Source organism: Mustela erminea, chromosome 8 (genome assembly GCF_009829155.1).
Source record: "Mustela erminea isolate mMusErm1 chromosome 8, mMusErm1.Pri, whole genome shotgun sequence".
In the NCBI taxonomy this organism is placed as follows: Eukaryota; Metazoa; Chordata; class Mammalia; order Carnivora; family Mustelidae; genus Mustela; species Mustela erminea.
In genome coordinates this window covers 68,568,713-68,589,448 of record NC_045621.1, presented here as the reverse complement: position 1 = coordinate 68,589,448, position 20,736 = coordinate 68,568,713, and the positions used below count along the sequence as shown (strand labels likewise).

At 39.6% G+C, this 20,736-nt stretch overlaps 1 protein-coding gene across 4 annotated transcripts in view; it reads right to left on the bottom strand.

The window, feature by feature from the left end:
* Positions 1-20,736, bottom strand: part of MAP3K20 (mitogen-activated protein kinase kinase kinase 20) — a 177,628-nt gene that overhangs the window by 90,434 nt on the left and 66,458 nt on the right. For all 4 annotated transcript variants that reach the window (XM_032355970.1, XM_032355968.1, XM_032355971.1 and 1 more), the window contains exon 3: positions 4,145-4,232. In XM_032355970.1, coding sequence (XP_032211861.1) covers positions 4,145-4,232 — 88 coding nt within the window. The remainder of the gene's footprint in view (positions 1-4,144; positions 4,233-20,736) is intronic.

Sequence of the window (20,736 nt, the reverse complement as noted above, 5' to 3'; positions counted from 1 at the left end):
TGACAGAGAGAGAGAGATCACAAGTAGACAGAGCAGCAGGCAGAGAGAGAAGGAGAAGCAGGCTCCCCGCCAAGCAGAGAGCCTGATGTGGGGCTCGATCCCAGGACCCTGGGATCATGACCCAAGCCAAAGGCAGAGGTTTAACCCAATGAGCCACCCAGGCGCCCCTCCATGCTGGAGTTTTAATGAGGATTTGGGTCTGTCAAAGAATCGCATAGAACTAGTATCCTTTCTGAGAGTAGTGGTAAGAGGTCATGTGGAATTAGTAACAAATTTAAGAGGTGACAGCAGCCGTAGAGCACAAAGATGTAATTCCCCAGGTCCTGAGACCTTCAGCCACCTTCCTCTGGAGTCCTGGGACCCAGTCTGCCTCCACGTACTTTGTGCAGCCTTCCTCTCCAAATTGACTCCAAAAGAACCACGTGACCCAGTGTATAGCACCTTCCCTCCCAGGAGTAATTACCATTACACTCCCAGCCATCAAGTATCTGTGTAAATACTTGTTTAAAAAAAAAAAAAAGAAAAGAAAAAGAAAAAAAAAAGATAAAAGAATGGGAGTAGTACAGAATTAAGAGGTTTCCAAAGATGAAAGAAAACTTGATCCATTATTGAATTATTTCTTTTGACTTTGGAGTCTGAGGTTCTGGTCACTCCATTTCTTTGTAGATCTAGGGAAAAGATGCTCACTTCCCCTCCAAGGGAAACCAAGTGGCAGCTCCCTCTTGGACTCTTCCCTGGGTCCCCCTATAAGCAGGTTTTCTAAGTCTGTGATGGAAAGTTTCGGCACACATGCGCACACAGGGGCGCACACACACATACACATTCCCACCCTGGAATCATCTACTCTAGTCCCTTCATTCACATAGGAGAAAACGGAGACACAGATCATCAGACCCATCTATGCAGCTTTGGCAGAATCAGGACAAGACACATCTCCCAATTCCCAGGGACATTCTATTCTGATTGATAAATTTTCTTCCAAGTCCCCCATCTGAGCACCAACAGCTTCTTCCTGCAACAACCTTTCCTAGGAACAAACTCAAGTGGAATGGATTCAAGTCATTCAAGTTACCCCTCACAGAACCCCAAAATCTGAGGAAGGTGACAGAGTTCAAAAGGGGGAGCTGGCTATGCTGAGTGATCAAGGTCTCTCTGCCTGTTTGTCTCTCTTTTCTCCCTTAACATCCCCATATTAGACCTAGTTGTGTCCATTTCAAGAGGCAGAAGCCCAGTCCATGTGAGCTCCCAGACTAGGCTCAGTTTGCATGTATGCCCAGAACATGGCTGGATCTTTAAGCTGCAGGAAGTGGTCTGAAAAGCTCAGATATTTCTTTGGTAGATACTTGTAAACATACAATTAAAATTAGTATCTCCAGAAACAAAATTAACCTTATCAAAATAATACATTTTAAAACACCAAAACTTGGCTAAGAAGTATCTTTAATAATCAACCTCACAGGTCAATAAGAGAGCTATGAATAAATAATTTACTATTTCCTGACAATTGTGAAACTTGTGTGGTTTTAAAGAAATGTTTAATGTTGGGGCATCTGGGTGGCTCAGTGGGTTAAGCCTCTGCCTTGGGCTCAGGTCATGGTCTCAGGGTCCTGGGATTGAGCCCCGGGATCAAGCCCCCCATTGGGCTCTCTGCTCAGCAGAGAGCGTGCTTCCCCCCTCCCCCTCTGCCTGACTCTTTGCCTACTTGTGATCTCTGTCAAATAAATAAATAAAATCTTAAAAAAAAAAAAAAAGAAATGTTTAATGTTAACAGTTGCTTATTCTTGGCTCTACAGGGAAACAGTTATAGATCTAAAAAGAACTAATCAATTATAACCAAAGATTTGGGGAAGGTAAAAATGCATGAAACAAAGGACTGGCTAGTCCATAAAATAACTAAGTGAAATCAAACTTTCTCACCCAAGTCCTTGGATGCTTTCTTCATCTTTAGAATGAGAAGAACTGGGTTGAGTATGCTGGCTAACAGTGAGTGTCCCTCACATCCTCCCGGGACTCAGAAAAAACTCTTGGAAAAAGGAATTCACACCATGACTTCAGTTCCTTTTTCTACTCCTCAGCCTTACCTCTAGAAACTACAAGACTTCCTGAATAGTCCATGGAGTTCATTAAAGCTAAAGTCTTCCACTCAAAGGGTTTAATTTAGGCTAAAAGTACAAGACCAGAACCCCAGTTTCTAATCTCTTTGGAGCGCCACACTTTCAGCTACTAAATAGTAACTTAAGCCACAAACAAGGATCAGAAAACTCAATTCAGGGGCGCCTGGGCGGGGGGCTCAGTCCATTAAGCGTCTGCCTTGGACTCAGGTCGTGATCTCAGGGTCCTCAGATTGAGACCCCTTTTCCAGGCTCCCTGCTCAGGGGAGAGTCTGCTTCTCCCTCTCTCTCTGCTCCTCCCCCTACTGGTGCTCTCTAATAAATAAATAAAATCTTAAAAGAAAAAGAAAGAAAATTGGATTCAGATGTTTTTTTTTTAAGATTTTATTTATTTATTTATTTGTCAGAGAGAGAGCGAGCGAGAGCGAGCACAGGCAGACAGAGTGGAAGGCAGAGTCAGAGGGAGAAGCAGGCTCCCTGCAGAGCAAGGAGCCTGATGTGGGACTCGATCCCGGGACGCCGGGATCATGACCTGAGCTGAAGGCAGCTGCTTAACCAACTGAGCCACCCAGGCGTCCCTGGATTCAGATTTTTAAGGTAAACCTAACTAGTTAAAAGTAAATACAATGGACTAGGAAAGGGGAAGCAATATGGCAAGTGGGTCAGGGACAGAATTAAATTTTAAATCAGAAATATGACTTAAAAGATTAAATGTGGTTTACACACTAATAATATAACCCATTCTTAGGTATCCAGGTTAACAGGAAATAGACAGGCTCAAGACTGAAAGCTGCCACATTACCCCATTTTAAGGCATAGATCTAAACATAGCTAAATGGGGATAAAATTCCCTCCACTTAAGAATTTAGGTAAAAATGCTGTTTATCAGAGTAAAAGCATGTTAAACTGCTCGCTACTCGAAGGTAGAAGTAACAGCAACCATGTCCCTAGGTGGGTAAGAACCAGCGTACCCAGCCTTCTAAAACTAGCCCCGTCTAAAACTAGACAAGACGAGGAGCTTCTGTGTAAGATCAACCTGAGAAATTTTTACCAACGGTTCAACCGCTAGCTGGATGACCTTGGGAAAGGTACTTAAGTTAGAGTTTTAGTTTCTTATTTATAAAAATTATTCATAGAAATTATTTTACCTATCTCATGGAGTCATTGTAAATATCAGAAGAGATCATTTATAAAGAGTACCTAACTCACAGCTCTTTATGGACGATGTTTTGTTGTTATTCTCTGTAAAGACAATCCAAGTAGTTAACACTACAGCAGAAGAAGCAGGGGTTAATCTTTGAAGGTTTTCTGGTTGGTTTTGCTTTAATCAAAGAACAGCCACACTAAAGAACCTGACCAAAGTTACTTATTATGAATTGAACGTGATACTTATTATGAACCTAAAGCTGCTCATTGGATTGTATAAATACGAGTACAAAGTATTAAAAATATGTGTCTGTCTTTGTTTTTATATGGCAAAATTTTCTGTGTGCTCCTCTTTGGAAAGGGTATTCCCATCAGTTATAAAACCGCTGTTCCAAATGTGGTAATTTAGATCAAGGTCATTACCAACCCAGATGACCAAACCTGAAAAATACTGTTCTCATGTCAGAGACCTTGAAGAAAGAAGGCTCTAATGGGACTAAAATACCTTGCAAAGAATTACAACACGAACAGCTCAAGAAATCTTAATTTGTAAAAGGTCACAGAGTTACAAAAAACATCGCTCATTTCAGCTAATTAAATGAAATTTTAGTTAAACGGCACCTTTAAATATTGGTATTGCAGCTGCGAGTGCATTTAAATAGCATTTACGCAGATATAATTAGCACAATTAAACATGGGTAGAAGTGGAAGCACCATTCTTAATTATATTGATATAATCAGTTTTATTAATGCTTTATAGCAACAAAAGTGACATCTGACAGTAGCGCACAATTCATGACTGAACCTCATATTAAGCGTTTTAGCATATTAAGGAATCAAAAGCTAGGTAACTGGGGAAAGAAAGAAGTCAAATAATGCGTGCCTACCTGTGACGATCCCATAGTTGGGAGGTTCGAGAATTACTCCATAAAACTGGATGATGTTTCTGTGACTGAGGACACTGAGTATTTCTGCCTGCACGAAAATCAAATACAAAGTTATAGATGAAAGTCTCCTAAAATAGGCTGCCCATTCAATTTCCTTTTACATACATTTACGAAGATAGATACGTGCTCAACAAGTATGTGCTGCTGATAGAACTCTGCGTTTCGCAGCCTTCTTAAAAGTTTGAGAATTTCGATTGAAACTTTCCCACATTTAAGAAATGGGGTTGAGGGGGCAGAAGCAGGGGTGCGTCCAGGCAAGCCAGCATGACAGGTAGTGAAGAGGGTGGCGGCGAGGTGAGAGGCCCTATCTGTTTACAGAAAAGCGCTCTTCCTAATAGATGAATGTGTTTTTACATTCTGCATCCTGTCTCTTGTAGGAGACCGAACTTCTACTGGTTGGATGAAGAGTCATCACCAAATTAACGGAGGATTTCTGAACTATTGCTAAAACAGGTTCAGGTAATACCCATTGATATTATTTATCTGATTATTCAAAATATATTTTTGCTCTTATACTATATACAGCAAAGTCCTGAAAAGGATGTAAGGGTAGGTTCCTGACCTTCAGTGGTGACCTGGCAAGTAGGGAAGTCCTACTTTACATCTGAAATGTATTAAATACCAGAGTACTCTACTGCAGAGTGACATCATAAAAAAATAATAAATTTAATTTTTTAAATGAAAAAACAGAGATACTGCAGTGTATATCTGCTAATGTCTATAAGAAGGGCATTCTCTAAGTTAACTAAATCACATGTACTTATTACCTTTGTGGAGACAAAATACAGATAATCAAGAATTATAAATACAGTTAGATACAAAATCACTTAGGTACAAAAAAATTCAATATTTTTAAATGAAAAGCACGTTATTGGCCGTAAGTAAATAGGAGGTTAATAATTTCCTGTTCCAGGTAAGCAATTAAAGAAGAATGAACAGGGCTTGGTTAGAAAGGTGACTCCCCTTTGGGAATCTGCACAATGTAAATCAGTATTATTTGTTACAAATTTTTTGTCACAGGATAAGAATTGAGATTTCTTTAAAACACTCCAAACTTGTTTTTAGGGTGGTACAACTAGGTACAAAACAGAAGTTTAAGTGTTGGCATGGGGTCAATATGGAATCAAGAGAAAGGCAAATTATTGACTGGATGAGATATTTATCCAAGGTTTCTTTGCCAATGTTTTCCTTTTAATGACATAGGTGCTGAAGGGAGCGATCAAAACACCCCTCTCACACTCTCTGAGTGCCTACTGTGTGCACAGGTTTTGTGTTCCTCAAACAACCTTTTTCCCATAGTTTAGCTTTCCAAGCAGAAAGAAAATACATTAATTGAGCAAGACAATTATTCATCCATATGGCAAGTCTATTCTTATTAAGAAATAATAAATGAACTTTATTCTTAAGACAGAGTTCGCGTGAGGGCCACCTGGGTGGCTCAGTCGGTGAAGCATATATCTGCCTTCAGCTTGGGTCATGATCCTGGGGTCCTGGGATCGAGTCCCGAGTAGGGTTCCCTGCTTGGCGAGGAGTCTGCTTCTCCCTCTGCCTCTCACCCCTCTTGTGCTCTCTCTCTCCCCCTCCCTCTAACAATAAAATCTAAAAAAAAAAGTTCATATGATGTGAAATTTGGAAAACAAAGCCCCCCTATTTTTAACACGACTCAACTCCTTGTCAGTAAAGCATTAGAATTTAATGCAAATCAAGCTCTAATGTTTGGACCAGTGTTTATCAAAACAGGGGAATGTTATCCCATGCTATGTTCTGGTGAATTCTTTGGGGTATCTAAATTCTGTGACCATTAAAAATCTCTGGCTCAGTCAATAGAGCACGTTACACTTGATCTCAGGTTGTAATTTCGAGCCTACGTTGGGTGTAGAACTTAAAAAAAAAGAGAGAGAATTTCTAAATCTTTGGATGGCCATTTTATAATTCAGCACCACATGGGATTTTCATTGTTCCAACTAATTTTCATATTTACATTTAAGATATTGCCAAGTAATGTCTTGGAGAAACAGAATTTATCTTTCAAGTGCTGGTAAACATATGCAGATGTTAAAATAACAACCATTATTTTGTGTCCCATTGTTATGCTCATTTAAAATTTTTTTACAGTTATGAAAAACTAAATTCTTGTGGTATAATTTGTAAGTAAAAGACTATTTCACAGAGTAAAACTTTCAGTTCTAATTTAAGAAACTAAGAATTTGATTTAACATAAAAACAACATAAGACTTTATAGAGTGCTGTACTAGTTCCGTAGAAATGGTCTTATAATAATCAGAGAGAGGCTAAATAAGTAAGTGGTATTTGCAATAAAGGAAGATCAAGTAATATCATGATGTTACCTACTCTAGCAAGCTCCAACAGAAGTAACTGTGGGATTGCCCAAGTGACTAAAATCTATGCTGTAGCAATCAGCACCTGACAGCAAGTGGGTGTGTTCTGTGGATTTGCCTTTACAAGCACCTGCTTGCCAACAGTTCGTTAATGCAACTGTTACAGTAACAAAAAGCTTTTCTTTAAATTGTTGTTTTCCAGATTTATATTTTGGAATACTCTAGCAAACAGACTGCCCATCAAAATAATGGATTAGTGGTTTAAAAAGTTCACATAAGGAAACATACTAGTGATGAAGGCTAACTATAACGGTCCGTTGTGCCAGGAAAAAAAAAAGTAACTTTTTACACTATTGATATCAACAAAAGTGATTTTCAGTGAATGTAATTTGATGAAAATTGTTCATTTTAGTTATGTTGTCTTTATGCTTTTATTTTTACTTAACTGAAAATCTGGTATTGATTTTACAGGAGCTATAAGCATAAGGAGTTCCGGGAAGGCTGGTTGGCTCAATCACCAGAGCATGGAACTCTTGATCTCGGGGTTGTAAGTTTGTGTCCCATGTTGGGTATAGAGATTACTTAAAAATAAAATCTTAAAAAAAAAAAAGCATAAGTAGTTCTTCATTTTATATTGTATATACTTAAGTTACACTGAAATAATAATTTTAATCAACATCAGGAATACAGATAACTTAATATTTCTATATAAAGAAATATATATAAAGAATCTATATATTTCTCAGTTTGCAAAATGCCACTCTAGGAACACAAACAGAGATGTGTAGGCCAGTGCCCACTGCAGCATTATCCCCAATAACCAAAACGTAGAAGCAACCCAAGTGTTATCAACTGATGGGCAGATAAACAAAATGTGATATATGAATACAATGGAATATTAATTTAGCTATAAAAAGGGATTAAGTTCTGATACATGTTACAATACAGATGAACCTTGAAAACATTGTGCTAAGTGAATAAGCCAGGCACAAAATGACAAATACTGCATGGCCCTTATTTTATAACATATCTTGAATTGTCAAATTCAGAGATAAAGAATGCAGATTAGAGGTTACACCAGTGCTAGGGGAGGATAGAATGGGGAGCTGCCGCTTAATGTGCAGAGTTTCTGTTTGGGGTGATGAAAAAATTTGGAAATAGGTCATAGTGATGGTTGTCCAACACTGTGAATGCAATTAATGCCACCAAATTTGGTTAAAATGGCAACTTTCATGCTATATATATTTTGCCACCCAAAAAAAATGTTTAAAACATACAGTCAGAGGGGCACCTGGGTGGCTCAGTGGGTTAAAGCCTCTGCCTTAGGCTCAGGTCATGGTCCCAGGATCCTGGGATCAAGTTCCACATCGGGCTCTCTGCTAGGCGGGGAGCCTGCTCCCCACTGCACCCCTCCGCCACTCCTGCCCGCCTCTCTGCCTCCTTGTGATCTCTGTCTGTCAAATAAATAATAAAAAATCTTAAAAAAAAATACAATCAGAATGGCTAAAATTAATAAGTCAGGAAATGACACATGTTGGTAAGGCTGTGGAGAAAGGGGAACCCTCTTACACTTCTGATGGGAATGCAAGCTGGTGTAGCTGCTCTGGAAAACAATATGGAGGTTCCTTAAAAAGTTAAAACTAGAGCTACCCTATGACCCAGCAATTGCACTGCTGAGTATTTACCCCAAACATACAAATGTAGTGATCTGAAGGGGCACGTGCACCCCAATGTTCACAGCAGCAATGTCCACAACAGCCAAACTATGGAAAGAGCCCAGATGCCCATTGATGGATGAATGGATAAAGATGTGATGTGTAGCTATCTATCTATCTAACTAGCTGTACTTACAGCACAATGGAATACTATGCAGCCATCAAAAAAGGAAATCTTGCCATTTGCAATGACATGGATGGAATTAGAAGGTACTAATAAGTCAATCAGAGAAAGACAATTATCATATGATTTCACTCATATGTGGAATTTAAAATTTAAAAAACAAAACAGAGGAGCATGAAGAAAGGGAGAGAAAAATAAAACAAGACAAAATCAGAGAGGGAGACAAAGCAGAAGAGACTCTTATCCACAGGAAGCAAAAGGGGCTGCTGGTGGAGAGGGGGTGGAGGGATGGGGTGACTGGGCGATGGGCATCAAGGAGGGCACATGATGTAATAAGCACTGGGTTTTATATGCAATGATGAATCACTGAAATCTACCTCTCAGATTAATAACATACTACATGTTAATTAATTGAATTTAAATAAAATTTTAAAAATAGAGCTCTCAAAAAAATAAAAATGTTATTCTAGACTTCTGTAGAGATGATCATATTCTCTCTACATATATTTATATACATACATACATACATACATACACACATACATACATAATCCTCTCAAAGTTACAGAACTCAAGGTCTAAATATTCATGGGTCAATAAGTACTTTTTCAGATCAGGATTTAAGGATGCAAGGAAAGTCTACGGCAGACAACAACAATTTTAACTCTGGCTCAAGGACTCTCCATAAAAAGTCCCAATCTGATATAGAAGAGAGATAACTACAGTCTATCCATAAAAATGTCTTTATCAGAGCACAAAAATGTCTACACAGAAACCGTGTTTACAGTTAGGCATGTGACTGCTCCTACTGTTTCCAGCCTGGCTGGTTTCTTCCTCTCTCCCTCCCCTGCCTTCCTCCTCCTTTTCTTCTTCCTTTATGGGAAGGCTTACAAGCATTTCAGCGAACAGATCCAGGGGGGAGGAGGTATTTTGTTAGCTTTATTCTATCTGGCCTTTCTACATGTATATATGGACCGATGAGCCGTTAGCTCAGTTTGTTGTTTTCAGAAGTCATCCAGCATACAGATTCCAAACAGACAAATCAGAGAGATTAAGTTAAATATAATTTAAATTAAAGGAAATTTAATGGAATATCATAATTTAAATAAATTTAAAGGAATTTAAGTTTTAATCTGTTTCCTTTAAAGTCTTAAAGGTCTTAAACAGTCTTAAAAGAAGATTTTAAATCAATTAGTGTCTTCAGAGCAACCCCTTTCCTTCAATTCAAAACTTATCTTCTATTTTGGCAAGATTGCCTTTTTGAAAAAAATTTAGATGTAATTGACAACATTGTATTATTTTCTGATGTAAAACATGATGATTCAGTATTTATATATACTGCAAACTAATCACCCCGGTAAGTCGTTAACATCCATCACCGCACACAGTGACAAGTTCTTTTTTCTTGTGATGAGAACTTTTAAGACCTACTGCCTTAGCAACTTTCGGCTATATACTACAGTATTATTAACTGTAGTCACCATGCTGTATATTTCATCTCCATGACTTATTATATAACTAGAAGTTTTTCAACCTAAACCCAAATTTAAATGTTTCCTATTGGAGAGCTACCATAAAATCCTTAAAGATTCTGTTTCTATGGCTTCTTTTAAACTTTCTACATTCCATTGACATAGCCTCTATATGTATTTTTTTGATAAATATATATATATGTATATTTTTGTAAGAAGGCTTCATGACCAGCATGGAGCCCAACATGGGGCTTGAACTCCCCACCCTGAGATCAAGACCTGAGCTTAGATTAAGAGTTGGACACGTAACCCACTGAGACAACTCAAGTGCCCCGTGATAAACAGTCAATAAAAAGTGAGTTTACTTCCTTTTTGAAAGAAACTAAAGATACTGACAGCACTCTATTGATCTACAGACAACACTAGCAGAAGAAATCATCTCTGAAGACCCATGTCATTAGGCTAGCAGGCTCTATTTACATCTTCTCTTGGGAACAGGCTTTTCTCCCAGGCTGTCAACAGCTATTCTCCTCCATGTAACAGCAGGATTGTATCCTCCTGCCTGTGATATGATACTGACAACAAAGACAGTAGGTATAATAAAATCCAAGGTACACGTCTACTGTCCACAAGTGTCAACTGCTCCTTCTTGCCCTCTTTAAATGACATTTAAAACATTCCAGGGACCCTGATTTCTGAGGTCCTGACCAATCCAAGATTCTCTGATTCTATCAGAGTATGATAATAAAAAAAAGAAGTGGCTCATTCGACCATTCAAAGGAAGTAGTGTCTTTCACATTGTGCATCCAAGGTCAAAGGCTTTCTCCAAAGAGTTCTGTCTCCAAAATACCAATATGATCCAAGATCAGTATATTCTCTCAAAGTTTAAGAAGATAGGAGATGACCCCATGTTTTTATTTTTGTTTTTGTTTTAAAGATTTTATTTATTTTCTTGACAGAGAGAGAGATATCACAAGTAGACAGAGAGGCAGGCACAGAGAGGGGGAAGCAGGCTCCCCGCTGAGCAGAAAGCCCGATGTGGGGTTTGATCCCAGAACTCTGAGACCATGACCTGAACCGAGGGCAGAAGCTTAACCCACTGAGCCACCCAGTGCCCAATCCCACGTTTTTTTAAAAAAGAAATTATATATGTAAGAGAGGCTAAGAAAAAATAAAATATTAGAGGCGCCTGGGTGGCTCAGTGGGTTAAGTCTCTGCCTTCGGCTCAGGTCATGGTCTCAGGGTCCTGGGATCGAGCCCCGTATCAGGCTCTCTGCTCAGAGGGGAGCCTGCTTCCCCGTCTCTTTCTGCCTACTTGTGATCTCTGTCTGTCAAATAAATAAATAAATCTTAAAAAAAAAAAAAGACAAAGTATTAATTATGGTCATCTCTAGGTAGCAGAAAGAATCATAAATGATTTTAAATTTTTATGTATTTCTAAAATTCTCTACAATAAACCTATATAGATTTTTATGATTTTTTTTTCAAGATTTATTTGAGAGAGAGCGGGAACATACTCGAGCAGAGGAATGGAGCAGAGGGAGAGGAAGAAACAGGAAGCCCCACAGGGCTGAATCTCAAGACCCCGAGATCATGATGTAAGCCAAAGGCAGACGCTTAACTGACAAAGCCACCCAGACGCCCCTAAACCTATATAATTTTTTCATCAAAAAAAGCAATACATGAATGCAATATATATGACTGGAAAATACAAAGATAAATACAAAGATATTTATTTGCATGGAAATTCTGATTTTTCTCTTGGATTTGATCAGGAAGAAATAACACTCTTTCCTCACCTTCCCAGAACTACCCTAGGTATATAAAAACTAGTTAAGTTAAGCTCTTAGCTGTGAGTTTCTCCTGACCTGGGTCTGGAGCAAATTCATGTTCACCTAAGTTATTCTTGAAGAAGGCCACAGGTCCTGAGAGGCCACAAGACCACAGATGTGGGCGCTGCGAACTGACATCTAGATTGATTTCAACCTACTCAGTATCTGCACTTTTATTAAATGATCTCCTCTCCTTTCTTACATTTGGTTCTGCGGCTTGCTGCCCTTTAGAGAAGCCTTTCCTACGCTGCTCATCTTGTAAAATGCCTAGTACAATACTGCATGAGGGAGAAAGGTCAAATCCTTTATACATAGGAAGCACTCAATCTCATCCGCAGAATGAACATATGGCATTTGATGATAATGACATTTAGTCTGTTTAAATAACTGCTACACAGAGTCCGTGTTAGTAAATGTTTGCTCTGAACAGCAAAGTGAGAAGAGTAAAATGCCAGAGGGTGCAGACTGGCTTCAGGACGCATTCTGTTCTTTCACGTAAGGGTTGCTTCTAAGGCTGGTATTTCCTAAGAAGGACCGTCAATCAATTACATAACCACAGTAGAAGCCCCAGCTGAAATGTATGCTCACCGGCTCATTGCTGATTTCAACTTTCAGAATGAAGACTTGCACTTTGCCTCTGCAGTCCAAGGCAATCACAGGAGCACAATTTCTTGAGAGTCCTTTCCTGCTTTGCTATTCTCTAAGCATGCCCTTGCTTTGACATTGTACACTTTCAGATTCACAATGCAGAGCCTTGCTGAATCGTCAACGTTCCATTTACAATTTTCTACCCGATACGTCTAACCATATAAAGCTGACCAGATTTGAACTGTGTGGGTCCACTTATAGGTGGATTTTTTAAACAAATACATTACAGTACTCTAAATGTATTTTCTCTGCTTTATGATTTTTCCTAATAACATTTTCTTTTCTCTAGCTTACTTTATTATAAGAATATGGTATGTAATCCATGTAACATACAAAATATGTGTTAATCAACTGTTTACATTATCTGTAAGGCTTTCAGTCAACAGTAGGCTATCAGTAGTTAAGGTCTGGGGGAGTCAAAAGTTATATAGAGTTCTGACTGTGCTTGGGGTAGAAGGCTCAACTCTGTTTCCAAAATCACCTCTGAAGATAAGGTAGCCTTTTGTCAAGTCCACACACTTTTCATACCTACTGTTCTCCCTGAACCCCGTGGCAGATGCTCCCTGCTGTACAGTTATGTTTGTATGCCCCCCCCCAAATTCAGATGCTGAAATCTAACTCCCAGGGTCACGATATCTGAAGGGGGATCCTTTGGAAGATGATCAGATTATAAGAGTAGAGCCCTCAGGAACGAGATGGTGCCCTTACAGAAAGAGACCCCAGAGAGTTCCCTCTCCCCTCCCACTAGCTGTGGACGTGGCAAGGAGACGGCCATCTAGGAACCAGGAAGTGGGCTCGCACCAGACACAGAAGCTGCTAATGCCTGGACCTCAGACCCCCCAGCCTCCACAACTCTGAAAATTAATGTTTGTTGTTCATAAGCCCCCCTGCCTTTAGTTTTCTGTTAAAGGAGCCAGCACAGGTCAGTCATCCTAAAAGTCCACAGCAATTCAACCAGGTCTCTTATCAACAGGACTGTTCGAAAAGACACGGCTACTGGTCTCGGTATAGCATACCTCTTCTCTTTATCACCACAGAGCTCAGAACTATTGTACTTAGCAGCAGAAGGTAGGGGACAAAGGGAAATTCTTGATTTAAAAAGCCCTACAACAGTATTTACAAGTCTATAAAGTCAACCCCTAGCTCTCTCAGAACTGGCCTTCTGTTGCAGCCTCTGATGATACAGATAACCAAGCCAGAGTGCTATTTCAGTCATCAGAAGATTCACATGCACCATACCACAAAAACCAGGGTCAGTGCCAAGAAAATACTGTGGTTTTTGTTTTGTTTTGTTTTATTTTTTAAGATTTTAGTTATTCATTTGACAGAGAGGGATCACAAGTAGGCAGAGAGGCAGGCAGGGAGAGAGGAGGAAGCAGGCTCCCTGCTGAGCAGAGAGCCTGATGTGAGGCTCGATCCCAGAACCCTGGGATCATGACCTGAGACAAAGGCAGAGGCTTTAACCCACTGAGCCACCCAGGCACCCCTATGGTTTTTTTTTTTTAAGATACTATTTATTGAGAGTAAGCAGAGGGAGGGGCAGAGGGAAAGGGAGAATCTCAAGCCATGCTCCACACTCATCATCACGGAGCCCAATGCAGGGCTTGATCTCACCACCCTGAGATCATGACTGGAGCCAAAATCAAGAGTCGAACACTAAACTGACTGAGACACCCAGGTGTCCCCAAAGTACTGTTTAATTAATTGCATTTTTACCCCAAGAGTATCATGGTTAAGAACATTTTCCTAAAATAAAAGCTTGTTTTCTTATTATGTAAGGCAAGCTGGAAAACCAGCCCCTCTGCTCCTAAAAATTCTATGCCACCAGAACAACTTATAAAGGTAGGCTTGGATGATTTTCAATCCCATATTTAATTGCCAGAATGTCAGACACAGGTCATGTTCCCCGAATCACTTTAAGTTTAATGAGACCCATTCAATAACAAGTCATGTGACAAGCAGCAACTCTCACAGTTCTGTAGATTCTCTTTTAAATGCTGTCCTTCAGGTATTCAGGGAAATAAAGAAGGGTAAATGAACTGAATTCAGGCTCTGTAATATTATACAGCCCATATTCCTAAGGATGTTTGACATCATGAAGACTTTTCTTTAGAAGGAAAATGGCAAGAGATACTAAGAAGAAAAAAATAAGCCAATCATTTTGCTCACTCCTCATCAACACCCAGGAAGGAGCCACGTGGAATTTACTGCAGACATCACCGTGCCGGGAAGCCTGTTGCTCAATGGCTTTCCTGGTGGGTTGCAGCAGACTCCACATGCGGCCGCTCGGGGCAGCAGCCTGGGCTCTCCTCCAGGAATCAGGCTGCTCTCTAGTTAAGGACAACCCTGACTCAAGGCAGGCTAACCTGGTAGGACGGAAGGGTAGCTAACACTGAATGAGACGAACAGTGAAGACTGAAGAATGGGGATTTTAAGAGATTGTTCCAAAGCACAGAAAGGCTAACATTCTTCATGTTCATAAGAGAGTATCACTGTGATGGCATGAGAAAGTCAAACACATTATAAACAACTTGCATTCCGTTGTTGTGCATGGTGCACTTCTTCATTCTTCTGTCTACATACAGTCCTGCCTAATTTGATGAGCTGGGGTAAAAAGAAAAAAAAAAAAGGCACACTGCTTTTCACAAAACAACTCCTGTAACTTGGTCACTGAGATCATTTGGTGCTAAAATTACATACAGTCTCCACTCCCCCATCCCAAAGAAAGCCCTTGAATAAGCCTTGAAGTATGAACTAATGAAGGATTAGGCTTTTAAAAGACTGAACAGCAATATAATTTAATCAAATACGGGACAGGGGGGTGGAATTTAAATTCTAATTCCAAAATGGATGGCCCCAAAACTTCCTGGTCACTGTGGACCTTGTTCTCTTTCTAGAAAATGACTCGACTGGACAGAATTATCTTTCAGACTCCTTCATGCTTTAAATTTCTATCCATTTCTATAAAAAACTGATGACTTAGGGATCCCTGGGTAGCTCAGTCAGTTAAGCATCTGCCTTTGGCTCAGGTCATGATCAAACACCTGGCATTTACTGGGGTCCCAGGGTCCTGGGATCCTGTCCCACATCAGGCTCCCTGCTTGGCGGGGAGTCTGCTTCTCCCTCTGCTTGCTGCTCCCCCTGCTTGTGCTCTCTTCCTCCCTTGCTCTGTCTCTCACAAATAAATAAAAATTTAAAAAAAAAAAAACCCTTGATGTCTTATTAATAGTACGTTACACAGATTGGATACTCAATAAATCTTTGATAAACTGAACAGAGGTAACGGACTGTAGCCTGTTAGGACATCCTCTACAGTGAAACAGACCTGAGCATGAGTGGTGTCTCTGCCGCTTACAAACGTGCTGACTCTGAGGGAGTTATTTAAGCTGTCTGTGCCTCAGTCTCCTCATCTGTAAGATGGGGGCAGTAATCCTACTCCGTGCCCAGTAAATGCCAGGTGTTTGACCAAGGCTACTTTTGTTCTCTGTCAGCTTTCCCCTTTCTTGATAATCAATCTATTCTTCAGACTCAAGTCAAGCTCCTGAGAAAACTCAGATCTCTTCCAGTGTGGATTCTACTGCCATAATCTGCTTGTTTTAATTAACTTCATTTATTTTACTCTATGTGCCTTTCCATGTTTAGATAAAAATATTTCCATGTTTCTCCCTAATTATAGCACTTTAACATTTTCAAAACACTTGTCTTATAGGACCCTCACAAGTAAGTTAGCTATTTTATCATGTTCAAGAGTAAAGAAATCTGGGTCTTGGAGTTAAGTTCATTTTCTAGGAGCTGAGTTGAAGTCTAATAAAATTTGAGTCGAGATTTCCTACCTCTGCCTCTTTTTTTGTACTGCTTCCCTCTCTCAAAAAAAAAAAAAAGCCCAATAAAAATATGAGTCCTTTTATCTAAACCTTTTTTTATTAGAAGCTGCCCTTTCACAAAGAGATGCCAATCTGCAGAGCCCTCCACAGTAACAACTACCATTTAGCGAGTGCCTACTACGAGCCAGGCTAAGCACGTTACATAGATTGAACCCTCAAACCCTCACAGCCTACCTTGAGCCTAGGATCTACTACTATTGCTTACTCAGGGGAAGACATCTCGGCACACAGAAATCTTAAAACTTGCCTAGGGGCACAATAAATGGCAAAGCCAGACTTTCAATGTAGGTAGTCTGAGGTCCTGCTTACAATCACTAAACCATCCCATTTTACTTCATAAACCTTATTTGATTATGGGATGGAATGTTAGTTTATAGAACATCCAGAAATTACAACAGGCTTAGAAAATTCCGAAGCTCTCTTTAGGTAGTTACACAAGTGTGAGAAACAATTCCTCATCGACTTCCTCTTAGGGACTCAGGGGCGGCCCCCCCTACAAATTCCCATGCCTTCCTGACACTCGACTGTGCAGTATCAAGTCAAAAACCAAGATCCAATTCTCCACAGGCACCAGCCTGTCAGGCCAGCTAGCAACAACCAAATTTATAGCTAATAAAACCAGTTAATTGCACAGCATGAAGTACCCTCTCTCTATGCAAAAATTACATGGTTAGGAATTTTGAGCGACTCTCACAATCTGATTAGCTAAGTGCTTTATAATATTACTCTACAGTGCAACAGAGTTTGATTATTTACATCCCATAAGAGAAATGTTTGCCACATTTATTATGGAAATCTGCAAAATCATTTAGAAGAATTCAGGCAAATTTAATTTTAAAATAGTCTGAAAAGTCCTTTAATATCTTGTAGATGACACTTAGACAGTATCTTGAATACCTGGATTCTTCAGCTAAATTAATGATCTCAGTATTTCTGGGTTCTGTCAGCATACTCAAACAATACCGAATGACAAAGGTATGTGGGTGACACCTGCCAGACTACGAATTTTTTTTTTTTTTAAAGTACCAAACCCTAACAAGTCATGGTAAAAATAATCTGGAGTCATAAAGTAAGGAATGGAAGGGATCTGAAGTCTTCCAGTCTTTTCTCTCACTGCCCCCAACGACAAGCCCCACCTTAAAGCAATTCCACTCTTAAAGGCAAAAGAGCATTCTCCCATAAAGGTTTAGTGAAAAGAGCTTCCAATAACTAATAATCATCAGCAGCAACCACAATAACCTTTCTTTTTACTCATCCTCATACTGAAATGCAAGTCTATATTGGTGCTCAGTAGGAGACAGCGAGAGAGAACTCTTAAAGGCTAATGTCTACTTTCCAGGGTAGTTTCTCCTAAGCCTAACCATTCTAATTCTTACCAATTTTCTTGACGTGTCTGATTTTTCAGTCTTTTGGTTATCTACCTATGTCTATGCAAAGACAACAGTCATTCTGAAAACACAGTCAGATAACTGGCATTCGGTAGAGCTGTCAACCCCCCAATGTACAGTGTAAACTTATTTATGGTGGTTCTCCTAAAACCTGTCTTGATATTCTGCTCCCACCTAAAAGAAAACTTTCGATGTTATTATGTAATTCAACCATATAAAGTTAGAATTCAAGTAAAATAGTCTTAGTAAAAGAAATATGTCTAATTTTCCTGAACTGATTTGTTTTTATCCCACTGCTCCCTCCTGTGATTACTGTAACAACCTATCATGTTACATTTTTCAAGCTGACTGCTGGAAAGCTTCTCCCCAAATCTGTTGCCTACTTCTAAAAATAGAGAAAAACTCATGGGTGTGTTCTTATCATATTCTCATTCCTGCTTCCATTTTGTTTTTTTACGTTTGCTCTCTCTCCCATTTTCCTATTTTTAATTTTTTTAACCCCACAATTGGAATCTTTACTACTTGCTTTAAATCATTTCAACAAGAAAGCCATACAATAAAATAATATTTTGATGTGCATCTCAAATTTGAATCATTAAGATTCCTGGTGTACAGAGAGATCCTTGGTAGCCCATGAAATCAAAATTCAAAGACACACTGGTCTAACTAAAGGGTTACTGCTTGGTTACCTGTGTATTCAAATACATTTCCTAGACTTTCTCTTCTCTAGGAAACTACAGCATTCTGCTTTAGCAACCTGTCACGATCCCTTAGACTCTTTTCTTACTCACCCATCTCAAACATAGAAACCCCTCTCTGACCTCAACCTCTTATCCTTACTCCCATTAAAACTGCTCTTCATTTGATCCACTGAGGTCTCTTACCCTTAATTCCTTTGAGCTTTTCCTTTCTAATCAACTGAGTTCTCCTGAAAGAAAAAGATCCAAAATAACAGCAGTTTAAACAAAATAGTTTCTATTGTCTCAAAATAAGAAGGCTGTAGGAAGTCCAATATGGCTACTCCACAGCTATACTCTTCCACCATCTTTAGCCCTAGATTGCCTTCAAGGTTACCTAATGGTCACAATACAATTCCTGGGGTTCCAAACCATTATATCCACATCCCAGGAAGCAGGAGGGAGGAAGGTGCATAATGGTTTCCCTCCTAGGTCAGAAAAGCCTGGGGAATGTAACTTTGAGCTACAGTAGCACATCTAACAATCCATGAATCTTAAGGAAGACAAGGAGAATATACATTGGGAAAATAACTAATAGTGAATGCCATATCCACAAGTTGCTGGTGATTAAGCTTCTGTCTAACAAAAGGGGCCTCAGGATACTACACATAACGTTACACTCCTTGGTCAAATATTGCCAGGGCTCTAATGCTCTAGTTCTCATTCTACCAGTTTCTAAGTATGAAAAGATTCAGTAACTACCTTTCTATGTTTCTCAGTGTTTTTACACAAGCCTTTATGACAGAAATGTTCTGAGACAATTAACATGGTATATTTAGAGTCTGTACATTTATTGAAAGCGAAAAGAAGATAGCAATAATTTAGAGTATCTCCAACTGGCTCCCCTTTGTACTCTCCATTCACCCAACAAATACTGTCTATGTCACAGGCACAATTTTTTGGTGCTGAGGATAGTGATGAGCAAGATAGCAAAATCCTTGCCTTCAGGGAGCTTACAATCTACGGGGGCGGGGAGGAAGACAGACAATGATGATATCAAAAACTAAATGAGATAATTTTTAAAAGTCAACTATAATAAACCTCAAGTCTTACGTCATTTGGCTATTCTAACCCCTGTCATCCTCAGATTACTAGGAATACTCTCACACTGGGGAAACAGACATAACTGCCTTCAGCTTTCCTACCTTATGTTCACAGTCTTTCTGCCTCAGACCTCACCCAGACACCTGTGTTATTTCTATCTCCCTTTCTTCCCTCAGGATATGATGCACTGTCAATTATGTTCCTTCTGGAATCTTTAATCTCTTTCTAAGTCTATCCTCTGGGTTTAAAATATGCTTGAGTTTCACCTCTCCAAAAAACAAGCAACTTTCCTCGACTGCCATCTCCTTCTCAAATTACTTTCCTAAGCACCAAAACTTCTTGAAATAATATTTCATCCTAAAGTCTATTTCCTCACGTTCTATTCACCCCTTAATCCCACTAAGCTTGGCTGGACTTTTATTCTATTGTTAAAATTTCCCTAATAACTGAATTCTGATCTTTTAAATATTCTACACAGTTTCTACTCCGAGTTTTCTAGTTAAATACAACCAAGCTTCTTCCCCTTAACATTCAGCTATCGTCTTGAGCTCCCATGCTTGTGTTATATCCTGATATGAATGAAAACAAGGATGAGACAGGCATTGTAAGCAAATGAGAAGAAATAAATCACTACCGTCAAGGGCTTGCATAGTATCAAAGGGAAAAGAGAAGTGCAGAACACCCATCTGGAGAACAAAGTGCTGTGGGGGATCCACATGCAGATGGTGAATGCACGGGCTAACGGAAAGCTTCAACTGGACCATGTAGAATGGTTTAGATGTTGATGGATAGCAGGGGAAGGTCTGCCATCCCTAGCAGAAGAAACAGCAAGAGCTTTGGTGGAGAGACAGCATGGGGCAGCAAGTCTGGGAACAGTAGCCCTTCCATTTGGTTATGGATTTGAAATACGTGCAGGGAAACAGAATTAGGCAACGGAATTGCTAACACATGACAACACAACAACACATGCCAAGCTGATGTTCATGTTGCATTTCACTAGGAGTAACTCCTAAAAAGCGAAAAAATGCTTCAAATGTTCAAAGATCTCTTTCAAAGAGATCAGTGAGGTCTACAGAGGTTAAAGAGTTACTAATTTACGACATAAAGGTCATGCGCCCCAACTCTCCTCTTAATGAAGTTATCCCCTTAGGGATATTCCAAGAAACAGACACCCCGCCTCTGACTGGACACTCCCAATGACAGGTAAACACCGGGGATGTTTCACTGGGAACTGAGAAATGATTGATCTAAATGGGTGAAACTGGAGATGGACAAAGCCACCCTACAGCAAAAGATCTTTCCAGGCCCAGAGGACAGGAGACAATTTGATTGAAAGTATTAACATATTT